The sequence below is a fragment of the Harpegnathos saltator genome, unplaced genomic scaffold (assembly GCF_003227715.2).
Source record: "Harpegnathos saltator strain DR-91 unplaced genomic scaffold, Hsal_v8.6 scaffold664, whole genome shotgun sequence".
Taxonomy (NCBI): Eukaryota; Metazoa; Arthropoda; class Insecta; order Hymenoptera; family Formicidae; genus Harpegnathos; species Harpegnathos saltator.
The window spans coordinates 320,926-333,828 of NW_020230498.1; the positions used below are offsets into that span (position 1 = coordinate 320,926).

Genomic DNA, 12,903 nt, shown 5'->3' on the forward strand with positions numbered 1-12,903 from the left:
GAGATCTTCTACAGCGCGTGCGTAAATAATTGGCAACGTCGCGTAACGTATTTTTTAAGTCATTCATTGGTCTGTTCTTTGTAGCTGCACTGTTGAACTGGTGCAATAAGTTAAAATGAGACAAATATAGGTTTTCTCACTCTAGCTTATTGCACCAGTTCAGCAGTGCAGCTACGAAGAACAGACCACATGATGATCATTCATTGGGGCGCGCGCTCAATAACGAGGAAAAGGGCGAGTCACGCGACCTAAGGGTCGAAATTGAGCGCGACGTGTGTGAGAAAAATCGCGCACTTTGATGTGCGTCATGCTTTTGCGTATATATATTTCTTCCTGTTTCCGGTAGTTGATGACGTAGAAAGAGTATAGTTAGATTCACTCGATTTAACGCGTTTCAGCGCGAGCGGTAGAAAAATTTTGGTATCACTTTTCATGACGGTTTTCGAAGTATGGAAACAGATTTGTGGTTGATTTCACGGGTGTAAAGTTTTCTTTTTTCATCGCAACGCAGTGTCTTGATGCCTTTTTATTTTACGTAGTAACGGACAACTGATAAAAGTGAAACATGGAATATTTTTAGCTCAGTTGCTTGGAATGAAATATAGTACGCGTATTATATCGGGGAGCGTATCGAGGTGCATCTATCGCGTTAAATTATAGTGACCTTTCAACAGCGCGTAATGCAGGAAGTCGTTAAAGTCTATTATCCTTGATCGAGCGGATATAAATAATAATTCGATATATAATACTTAAATAAAGGGTGATATTTTCTGGTTCGTGGGCGCAAACAGCGATTTAACTTTCAATTTCTTATTTAATTTGCATCAACTTTCAATTTAGCATTAAATGAGAGAAATGAGAGAGAGGGAAAGGACGAAAATATGGAAACCACGAGATATCGTCCGTTTTTTTTTTATATACATTTATTTTTATTCCAGCTATACTCATTCAGCAAGTATTAAACGCAACAATAGGCTCATCAATCAATAACGTATGATGTAGATAATTCGCGGGTAATCACTGTTTCACGGATGATGGCTCATGATGATTCTTTCATTGAATTATTCATTAACATGAGAGAATCATACGAAATAAATTGGCCATTACGTCGATATTTGTACATATTCAAGTTGTCACGTTTTCTATTCTAAACTGATGAAAGGAAAACAATATGCGTTGCAATCAAGACATCAAGAATGTATTTCTGAAATTTCGACGAAAGCTTCATCAATCGTAACGTTTCATGCACAATCAATCGCGTCATAATTTTAACGCTCGTATTCGCGGAAAGACTTCACGATAAAGATGCGAAAACGCAACGTGATGCTGTCCCAACCTTCAATTTTGACTCCCACTGTCAAGGTTTGTCCAATGTCCCTGTAAATTAACATATTCGTGCTTCGTTAACAGATATCCCGAACACGAGGGTGTATCTTTCCCTGAAAACGAGATCCTCACTGCGTTTTTTTCAAAAAAAGCAATAGGAACAATTATATCATTTTACTAATTCAGCAATTTGAAGATCTATCACGTGACTCGGTCGGCGAGAGTCGGCGAGAGACTCACAGTGTCCGCGTGAGATGTCAGCACCAAGCTGTCGGGAGATCTCGCGAGCGTGGCTTCAGCGACCTCTCGTCGCAAGCGTGACCCGTCAGCTGATGCTCCGGCGCGTTGTTTTTAGCCGACTAGGGGCCCCGGATATCGGTGTGTGTACGTGCCGCGTGGGAGTGGAGGGGGATGGAGTTACGAACAACGGGACTCGTCGTCGGCTGTCGGATAGCGCGACGAAATCAGCGGCGTCGTTTAACATACGCACGACACTTGAACGCTACCTGAAGCTCGTGCCATCGGCTCAGGTGATCCGGTAAACACGTGCTTTCTCAGCGAGTCCCGTTTGTTTTCCTGCAGCCCGCGGCCTGTGACGCTCGCAGCACGTCGTTCCTCGCAGTGCACGAAATGACCGTCCGGCGTATCTTCGCACGTTTTCGCAGTTTAGATTAATCCACGCCTTGGCCGAGTATCATCGACGAATATATGATGAATAACGTGACAGTGAGTAGACTTTGATCCCGCATCGCGCCTGATATCCATGAATGCCACAGGCGTGATTCGTTCCTTTTCGACCCCGCCATCAATGTCTATGTAATGTCAATACAAGCTCAATCATCGTGATATGTATTGGACATTTTTGCATACTCTGTGTACTGTATAAATAATTTATATCGGAAATTGGATGTGAGCACTGTATACGAATATATGCTTGGTAATGTGTTTAATAACATGTGATTAATAACGTTAAAACAGGTTGTATTAGAAGCAATGCAACTTTCCGGGGTTTTCCTTTTATTCAAATTTCTTTTATTGCAAAAATCATTCCTTAACTTTCCAATATTTAAAGTTTTCCAACTTGATTTCGAAGTTGGATTCGTTTCTAATCTTTCGTGAGTATTCCAATTTACTTCTTTAGGGAAGGAGATATTTGAAACAGTTTCAGGGATGTCTCTTTTTCTAAAGAAGTCAACTGAAATGTCCGCGAAACACCAAAAGGAAATTTATGAAGGACGTGGCGTTAATCTGGAAACCAGTCGAGTAAAACTTTATCGGAAAGAATATAGATTTTTGCATTTATAACGATTAAAAGAATTTTTGTTTTTTTCTTAGTAAATGTGTATTCTTAGTGTTTTGCATTCCTCTTTTAATATTTTATACATTATTGAGTCACTCAAAAAGTTTAGTATGATTTTTTACCTTCTTTGATGATAAACTAATTCTTATAATATAGCTATATCAATATTGCAGAGATAAATAAATTTATCTGGTTATTCAATGCTTTATAGCCAAAAGATGTTTATATTGTATCTTATATCTTATTATATCTTATATTATATTTTATATTTCATATCTTCTTTCAGATGACTTAATAAGGTCAAAAAAGATAGCTTTTTTTCTGAATTATTTAGAATTTGAACTAAAAAATTGCCATAATTTTCAAAAGATTCAACATAAACAGAAAATCAGCTTTATTGACACTCCTTTGTTTCAATTGAATATAAAGCGATAAAATTAAATTTAGTTTCAAATCTAAACGGAATTTTTTGACTGACTTAATATATTTATATAAATATTTTTATAGTTTATATAATCTATTTTATTTTGTATCTTCAGAGTATAATACATGCAATATATCGGGGGTTTGTGGACAGCTTAAAAGGTGCTGTTGTCCTCTTTTATATGGATAAACAGATCAATGAGAAATTGGTCAGAAAATCCCTTATCACAGCAGATTTTCGGAAGAGAGATTCAGTTACGCACAGTCCTTCCAAACACAGTAGTCAACAACGGTATTTTTATCATTGCCTCATCTCTACAAACAATAGATACAATCTTCTTATGATAGTAGAAACAATTAATCTGTTTTATTTCAGAGAGTCTAAAGTACTGAAAAGGACCATTCAATGCTGTGCTCTAAATGGAGGTGTATTTTGGGCTAGCATGTTGATATTTGATTATGGACTCCTGCCGTTTCTTCAGTACTTATTGACTCTTATATTCGGCCATTCCTCAGGCACTGCGCTCACTGTGTGGTCATGGACCCAGCCATTTTTATCTCTTACATTTGGTACTGTGTGGGTATTACCATTGTTCTTACTCAGCAGGATAGTTAACAGCTTATGGTTTCAGGTATGATTTTTCAGAAAATATAAAACATTTTTTTTCATTATTTATACAAAATTGGTTTTCATCAACACACAAGTGTATGCCTGTGTATAACATACATGTGTAGTATATATATGGTATATTTATAAATTCATGTAGGACATAGCAGACAGCGCTTATAGATACAGACAAGGGAGGCCGATGCTTCTGTCAAGCGTGAGCAAACTGATAGCCGACACGCTTTTCAGCATATTAGTTCAAGCTTTATTCTTGGGACAAGGAATGTTGGTATCCAAGATTCCTCTACCTTTGCTAGGCGAACTTCTTGCCCTTGTCCACATGTGCCTTTTATATGCTCTCTATGCCTTTGAATACAAGTGGTTCAATATGGGCTGGGAGTTGCACAGGCGATTGACTTTTATTGAAGGCAATTGGCCATATTTTGTAGGCTTTGGTCTGCCATTAGCAGTACTTACCCAACTGCCCAGTTCGTACTTTACAAGGTATGAAGTAATTTTCTCGAATGCTGTTTTCTTGAGACTTAAACAACTTAATATCTCTCTTCCACGTTTAATCTTGAGTTTTAAATAAGGATTTAGAATTTTTTAAATCATGATTCACGCAGATTTGATTTTCTTTTATTTTAAATAAATTGAGGAACACTAAATCCAATAAAATAATGATCTTTTCAACATTTATTATGAGACAAATTTAATAGCTTAGTTTATTAAATTAGCAGTGTTAATAATTAAAATATAATTTAAGATACATTATTTTCAGTGGCTGTGTTTTTTCTATATTGTTTCCCCTCTTTATTGTAAGTGGGAATGAAGCGGAGCCCGTAATTGGAGTGTGGTATGTTTCTAAATTATATGATATTTGATATATATTTAACTTCCTATTATCTATTTATTAATACGATACAAATAACGATTTCAGTGATTATCCATTGAAATTATTTTCGCCAGTAATTGCAATGGCAAACACACTTTTTAACAGAACTATCGGACGAGCGCACAGGCGGTGACAACCTTAATGTAATAAAAAGACAAATAATGTACGTAGTTATCTTTACTTTTCATAATATGTTCGAAATAATTGTTACATAAAAGATAGCATTCGGAAAGTTTTTGCATATATATTGCTATTGCAGGGGATAACTCTTTTATTGCTAAAAACAAACTTAAGTTTTGTGAGGAGTATGCAAAAAAATGTGTTTATTTTTTCATATTAAATGAGACTAAAATAACACAAATTTTATATTTTTAATCGATATTTAGATCATAAAGGAAATACGCTGTCATATTTTAATTGATACATGGGGACTGATTGATACAAATATCTGTTTATCTATAAAATAGAATATGTACAAAAAGCATTATATAAACATCGTAAGCATCGCATTTTAAAGTATATCATTCATTTATGGTATACTTTAAAATGACGTAACTCAACATGGAACAAAATTTATGATAATTTAAGTATAACTATACATACAACTTTGTCCATTGTGACACAAATTAAAATTATTGAATAACTTTTATCACAATTCACATGTTTTAAGCTTTTTACGCTGTAGCTAGTCATTTTTCAATATCGAATTTGTGATCTCCGATCAGCGCTGTGTTATATAGACGTGTATTACAAACATATATTATAAAAAGAATACACTACGCGACAAGTAAGATATCCAGTCCACTTATAATATAATCTTATGATATAAAGTAGTACTGAAATAATTATTCCAAATATTAAGACAATTCTAAATAGTACGGTGCTCTGTATACATGACTATTTTATATTTTTGTTTTTATCATATTAAGATTAAATAAGGTGATTTAATTAAAAAACAAAAAAAAAAGAAAACTATATATTATGCATAGACGCCGACAGACATTTTGGTCAATCGAATCTGTTGATATTGATATATATTGTGCCATACATATCATTCATATATTGTTCATAGGATTCATTCGAAAAAATGAAATTAAGACAAACGAAAAATTGTCGTGAACATAACGATAAAATACTAATGCTAATAATGTATAATAAGAACATTTCAATTTATATAATATTGCTAGGCAGCTAATATTTACTACTTTTGTCATGAAATCAATCATTTTATACATTATGGCTTAAATAAATATTACATAAATATTGAAAAAAAATATTCTGTTTGTATCAACGATTTAAGAATTAAGAAATCATTAACAACACACTGGACGTTTTGATTTGAGATATTAGTTTCATCTACTTTTAACGACAAAATAAATCATCGGTATTAATCAATCGGTATGAATTAATCATCGGTATTAATATTCACGATCACGCGAGAAGATCTTGCAACGCTAGCAGATCGTGGTCCGAAGGTTCTTCTTTCGTTCTATAAGAATTCAACGCATAATGTCTATGTAATGCCGCAAAACCTAATCCTGGATCAGTTTCCACTTCCGTTATTGGACTTGCAGCTCGATCGATCATTTGATTTTTGCTTACCTGTAAAATATAATTACATAATGATGATAATTCCGATAATTTAGAGACACGATTATTTTCACAGTATCGATTTAAAATGATTAGTGCATTTCCAGAATTTGCATATACTGTATACATACTTCAAAACGTTGCTGTTTATATATGGCCAATTTACGTGTTCCTGGAGAACTTTGTATCAAATTCTGTATGGTAGGATGAGAAATCCCAAAGAAATCAGCACCTTTTGGTATTATTGAGCGAAGTGCCAGAGAAATTGCTGCCAACAATTTCAAGTGACATTCGTCAGGGCTGGATCCCACTAATGGTTGATCTAAGTCGTTATCGGATACTATTTCGAATCTGTAAGCAATAAAATAGTGCCTCATTTCTTCTGAAGATTATTACTGTTCCTATTTATTGCTATAATCCATTACCTAGGTTTTGGACCACCATCTAGTATTTTACAAGTATATAAACTCTTGGTTCGCGGATCTCGTAAGTTAGCATACACTCTGGTACTACAGTAGCCTACTGGAAAGATGAGATCCTCTGTGTGATATGTAATTCTATCTGATACCACTTCACCAAGAGAATATATCGTAAGGTCTCCTAAAGCTATGGGAAATATTGGCCTTCCGTGCACATCTAGTGGAATCAATTGTACTACTCTTCTGGCAGTTTTGTTGTATCTTTTTGTCTTGCTTTTTGTCTCTACAAGAGAAGAGATAAGTTGTATAAAATTCTTATAAGAGAGGAGACATGTTCTAACATATTTGTTAACAGTAATAAACATGCTTTATCATGTAAATTGCACATTTTTTAAATATGCTGACATTAGCAATATTGCAATATATAGCAAGAAGATAGAAAATATATCATATTAGCATGCTATCTTTATAATCAGCTGACAATATGTCAGAAAGATATACCTGAACCATCTATGGAGGTTCTTTTCTTGACTGTCTTCTTAGATGTAACACATTCTGGATTAAATGATGGTGAATTAACATTTGATTGTGAACGAGCTATCATAGAGCTAGATTCCATTTCTCCATGTTGTTGACATAACTTGCGTAAAAGGAACAGTCTCTCTTCTTTGACAACCATCAAATTCTCTTGCATGTGTGCTACTTGATCACACAGTGCTGCATTCTCCTACATTAGAAATCAAATTATATGTGATGTTATATGAATAAAAAGCGAAATACATGTTTGCAGGTAGCTTACGAATACAGTATTCTTCACGATTCTCTTGAGTTTCCGGTACTTCTTCTTGTACTTCAAATTTTGCTGTAATTCAGCATTCTTGTGATAATCATTATAATAGTTGTCATATGCCTGAGCCATATCACACTTGTAAAATTAACAAAGTACTGGTCAAAATTTCACATCACCGACCACATACCGTAAAGCAGAGCTGGGGACGATCCGCACATTTCGGGCGAATTCAAGAGATGACACTCACCGTCTCCCTGCCCATAGTTGCTAGATGCAATATATTGCGACGCTACAGCGCATGCGTGACATGACGTAAGCTCTACGAAAGCATATGCCAATGATGGCAATAAAGCGCATCGCAGGGTCCATGGAGAGGCCCGCGCTATCCTATCAGCTGTCTTCCCGCGTAGTTTTCCCGCGTTTCTTGCGCGAGTGCTTTGGAGTGCCTCATCTCAGTGTATTGTGTAGTAGATACTAAAGCCAGCGGCACACGGTGCTTATTTCGTGCTGGATTGCTTGCTGGATGAAAATACTGCGTTCTGATTGGTGCATTTCCATCCATCTTCGGAAATGTACCAATCACAACGCAATATTTTCATCCAGCAAGCAATCCAGCACGAAAACAAGCACCGTGTGCCGCTGGCTTTAGTAACAGTTACGTTACATTAACATTATAATTTCTCACTCAACTATGTAACTGTTACATAATATTTGTATTATGTAACAATGACATTGTTAAGTGAAAAATTGTAATGTTAATATAATGTAATTGTTACTTAGTGTTTAATACGTTTTAACATAAGCCCAGTGATAGTGTGATAGTAGTGATAAATAAAAGTGCAGTGTATAGTTTATTTACCATAAAATATGGATGAACAACAGCCTTCAACATCAAGTGGCATCGACAAGAAGAGGAGGAAAAGCGCTACATTTGAAAAAGCATGGTTAAATATGAATATTTTTAAATACTGGCTAAAACCACACGTAGATATAGAAAAAGCTTTCTGCTCGATTTGTCGCACAGTATTAGCATGCGGCAAGCAAAATTTAGTAGCATATTCTCAAACAGAGAAACATATTTGGAATATGAAGACTCGTAATGTCAGTCCATCTGTTCCATTAACTGTGACAGAAAGTACATCAGAGGATCATGCTATTAAAGTAAAAATAGCCGAGATAAAATTAGCTGCATTTTATGCGACTCATAATATAGCTTTGAACATAGTTAACGACATGATCCCTCTTTTAAAAGATATTTTCAATGATTCAAAAATAGTCAGAGATCTGAAACTGAAACGAAAAAAATGTACGCAAATTATTAAAAATATTAATGGCATTAATATGTATTTATAAGAATATTTTGTATTTCATATTTGTTGCAAGAATACTAGTAAGGTTTTTCTGCAGTTTCCCTTGCTTTTACAACGAATGTTGGTATTCATGTAATTGCTTGCAGTTATTAAAAAATAAAATAATATGCTTATTATTAATTATAAACATTATTTTGTCTTTTTACAAAACCTTTATTTTCTCCCTATAATTCTTACATTTTTTATTTCAGATAAGGGATCTTACGCTCATATTAGACTATAGATTAAGAATTACTATCAGATTAATTAAAGTAACCACGATTTAGATTATCTAATTTACTCAATTGCAATTCTCAATGCATAATATAATACGGGCGCTATAATACCTTAAAAAAGATACGATAGTGAGACTTTTACTCAAGCAGCGAGCCTACGTCATCTCACGCATGCGCTGTAGCGTCGCAATATATTGCATCTAGCAACTATGCCCCTGCCACTGCTCCGCGCTCAGCGGCTGAGGCGACGATCGCGATGCATTCAGGTCCGTCGCTGTATAAGAAATCAACTGGAGCGCACCGCGTCATATTATCATTAGAATTTTTTCCTTGTTTAATAATCACTTTAAAATATATATGTTTATGCGTTATTTATATATACAGGGTGTTATAAAAGTCCCGGAAGAGCAGAATAACTCGAAATATATGAGTCCTAAAAAAAATGCGAAGTACTGGGTTTTTATGATTTTTCCCTGGCTATCTGACGGTGACCTTGGATTTGACCTTGACAATGACATTGAAGGTCATTTCAAGATCAGGTCAATTTTTAAAAATAGGACCTCATACTTATGACCCCAGAAATGAAAAGAGCGGAAAATTTTACGTTCGGATATGACCTTGAACACTGCCAAATTTGACCTCTGAAAGTCACATAAAGGTCTAAGCTTGTTTTAGGCTGAAAACGCAAATATCTTCGAAAATGCACCTGCTAGGGAGCAATGTTACGCATAAGAATAAGAATGTAGAGGTCAACGAGGGACATTCAGCCGTGACCTTGCCCTTATTCTCAATGTCATGAGTTAAGATTATTATTAAGGTCAAACCGGACTTTTTTGGGACTGAAAATCCATACTTTTGGCCTAAAAGTGTCAAGATGGAAAAATTTTACGTTCGGATATGTCGGCGCACTAGCGACGACGAGGAGGGTGCCGACGGTGGTGGTCCGTGGACGGTCGCCACCCCAAGGTCCGCGCGGCGAAGGGCACGCCGCGCGCGCGTAAGCTCGTCGGATGAAGAGGCCACGAGCACGGCTTCCCGGGCGGCACTCGGGCCGCCGCCTCTCACGGAGGCGAATTTTCCCCCGCTCGCGGGGGCGGGCGCGGCGCGAGGAGAAGGGACTCCGCCGGTTCGGAGGGTGGAGGGGACACGCGCGCGAAATGCTGGCGAGGGAAACGCCACAGACGGGTCCGGTCCACGTGGAGTCCGCGGCGTGATGGGTCGGCGGAGAGCACCCGCGTCCGTCGACGCGCGTCCGGATGCGTTTCGGGCGACTGCGGCTCTGGGTTCCCGCGCGGGTGGCGGCGCGACGCGACTCGCTAGGGCGCCGCGGGACCCGGCGATGGCGGCGCGCGGTCCTCGAGACGCGCGGGATGCCGCTCCGGACGTCGAGAGACGGACGGGGCGTCAGCTCGCTGTCGAGAGGACGCGGCTCGTCGACGCGGCGGATTCCGTGGCGACGCTCGCCGAGCTCGAGGATCTGGCGATTCAGGTCGCCGGATTCTTCGGGGGAGGCGGGCCAGGGCATGGCGCGCGGCGCGCTCGTCGACCGCCGCCACGCCGGTTGCGTGAGGCCGACGAGGAGCGGCGAGGGGAGAGGGACGCGCGAGAGGGTGGTCGTCAGGGGGAATTGGCACCGGCCAATGTCCCCGATTTTTTCGGAGAAGACGGCCGGAACAGGACTCGTGAAGCAGCGCGAATACAGGCGCTCTTCAGGAGGAACCGACACAGGGCAGTTCGAGAAGTGTTGGCCGGTCCCGCGGAGGTCTGCGATTTGCCAACCGACGTGGTACAGGCGCACTTCGAAGAGCTGTATCGCGGAGGGGACGACCTGCGGGGCGCCGAGCCTGCGGAGCGAGCCGATGTCCCGGGCGAGGACGGCGGTGCGGCGGCGCTGATGGAGCCGTTCACGGAGCGAGAGGTGTGTCGTCAGCTCCGGCATATGAATAACTCTGCGCCGGGTTCAGACGGCATAACCTACAAGGACCTCCGTGCAGCGGATCCATCGGCGCGGTTGCTCGTCGCCCTCTTCAACGCATGTTTGCGGCTCGAGGCGGTTCCTGCCGTTTGGAAGACCTCCAACACAGTCATGGTGTACAAAAAAGGAGATCGCGGTAATATAAATAACTGGCGCCCTCTCGCGTTGGGGGATACCCTGCCCAAACTTTTCGCCGCCGTGTTGGCCGATCGTATCACCGAGTGGTGCGTGGTCAGCGGGAAGCTCAGTCCGGCTCAGAAGGGATTCCTAAGGGGCGAGGGGTGCTTTGAGCACAACTTCGTCCTGCAGGAGATCCTGACTGATGCCCGGAGGAGTTGCAGGGAGGTGGTAGTCGCGTAGCTAGACCTTTCCAACGCGTTTGGATCGGTTCCCCACGGGGCGATCCGCCGCGCACTGGTTCGCGCGGGCGCGCCAGCGGGCCTCATCGCCGTATGGGGCTCGCTGTACGATGGTTGCACCACACGGGTGCGAACCGCTGATGGCTTCACAGCGCCCATCCATATTCGCTCGGGCGTACGCCAGGGATGCCCGCTGAGTCCAATCGTGTTCGACCTCGCGATCGACTCCGTGCTGCGTGCGGTCACGGCTGTCGGTCTTGGGGTCGAGCTCTTGGACTCGCGGTGGTCAGTAATGGCCTATGCAGATGACCTGGTACTGGTCTCCAGGACGCCCGACGAAATGGAACGATTGCTCGCAGTCGCGGTGAACGAGGCATCGTCGGTCGGGTTGCGGTTCAACCCTGCCAAATGCGCCACCCTGCACATCGGTGCAGGCGGAGCGGGCAGGGTCCGACCGACGACCCTCCAGATCCAGGGCCAACCGGTCCGTGCAATGGCCGAGGGCGAGGCCTATGAGCACCTCGGCATACCGACGGGCTTAGGGGTCAACCAGACTCGCTGCCATTGGGATGCTACGTGACGACTTGGCGTCGGTTGACCGTTCCCTCCTCGCCCCGTGGCAGAAGACTGAGGCCGTGGCGACCTTTTTGTTGCCGCAGCTCGACTTTTTGCTGCGGGGAGCCGCAGTAGAGAAGGGCCCCCTCAAGGAGCTCGATCTGCAGATCCGCAGATCTTGTAAGATGTGGCTCAACCTCCCACAGAGAGCGAGCGCCGAAGTGGTCTACATGCCCCCTCGCAAGGGGGGATGTGGGCTACTTCCTTTAGCTGACCTCGCCGACCTGCGCTGATCCTCTCGATCGTGCACGTCTTCCGTCTTTTGACGGCGGATGACCGCGCGGTCAGGGACCGAGCCTGGGCGTCTCTGCGGGGAGTGGTTGCACGCCGCATCGGCCACCCCCCTGGTTGCGACCAGATCGCCGCCTTTCTCTCGGGGTCGCTCAAGGGGAGGTTGAGGGGGGGAGGGGAGCACTCCCTGTGGTCGAGGGCGCGGAACGCCGCGCGTCATCAGTCGGATCGCTGCACCATCCGGTGGCTGTGGAGCGAGGAACGCCGCGAGCTCGTCCTTCAATGTCGCGATCCACGGGGCAGGATCACCAAGATCCCACCTGGGGCTCGTGCCCAGGTGATCGGACGCCTGCGTGCTGCGGTGGCGGAGTGATATGATACCACCTTGTCGCGGAAACCAGACCAGGGGAAGGTGTTCGAGGTGTCGTCTCGTCATCGAGTGAGCAATCACTTCATGCGGGGCGGCAGCTTCACCCGCTTCGCTGATTGGCGTTTCATCCACCGTGCTCGTCTCGACGTGTTGCCGTTGAACGGTGCCCGTCGATAGGGAGAGGGTGATAGACGTTGCCGGCGATGCGGGGCGGAGTCCGAGACCCTTCCTCATGTGGTCTGTCATTGCGGACCCCACTCCGCCGCGATCCAGTGGCGTCACGATTCGATCCTGCTCCGACTCAGCAGGGCTTGCCGTCTGCCAGGGAACGTGACCGTGAACCAGCGGGTCGAGGGCATCGACGGGGAAATCAGCGAGCTACGACCTGATCTCGTGATCAGGCACGAACCGTCGAAAA

General features: G+C 42.3%; 2 protein-coding genes across 4 annotated transcripts; one reads left to right on the forward strand and one right to left on the reverse strand.

Moving 5' to 3' along the window:
* The first annotated feature begins 1,685 nt into the window (after nucleotides 1–1,685).
* tank (EI24 domain-containing protein tank) lies at nucleotides 1,686–5,183 on the forward strand. 2 transcript variants are annotated; one of them, XM_019845281.2, is made up of 7 exons: nucleotides 1,686–2,052; nucleotides 3,166–3,341; nucleotides 3,426–3,681; nucleotides 3,817–4,160; nucleotides 4,438–4,512; nucleotides 4,597–4,714; nucleotides 4,811–5,183. In XM_019845281.2, the coding sequence occupies exons 1-6, from the start codon at nucleotides 2,035–2,037 to the stop codon at nucleotides 4,682–4,684; spliced, it is 957 nt and encodes a 318-aa protein (XP_019700840.1). In that variant the 5' UTR covers nucleotides 1,686–2,034; the 3' UTR covers nucleotides 4,685–4,714; nucleotides 4,811–5,183. The 2 variants fall into 2 exon arrangements, with proteins under 2 accessions (XP_019700840.1, XP_011153354.1); XM_011155052.3 differs by having other exon boundaries at nucleotides 4,597–5,183.
* A 330-nt stretch (nucleotides 5,184–5,513) lies between these two features.
* On the reverse strand, nucleotides 5,514–7,639 carry LOC105191560 (transforming growth factor beta regulator 1). 2 transcript variants are annotated; one of them, XM_011155051.3, is made up of 6 exons: nucleotides 7,538–7,635; nucleotides 7,360–7,422; nucleotides 7,062–7,287; nucleotides 6,567–6,843; nucleotides 6,273–6,492; nucleotides 5,514–6,153 (listed from the first exon to the last, which is right to left on the reverse strand). In XM_011155051.3, exons 3-6 carry the CDS (start codon nucleotides 7,252–7,254, stop codon nucleotides 5,983–5,985), a joined length of 861 nt encoding a protein of 286 aa, XP_011153353.1. In that variant the 5' UTR covers nucleotides 7,255–7,287; nucleotides 7,360–7,422; nucleotides 7,538–7,635; the 3' UTR covers nucleotides 5,514–5,982. The 2 variants fall into 2 exon arrangements, with proteins under 2 accessions (XP_011153353.1, XP_011153352.1); XM_011155050.3 differs by having other exon boundaries at nucleotides 7,360–7,639.
* Between the last annotated feature and the right edge of the window lie 5,264 nt (nucleotides 7,640–12,903).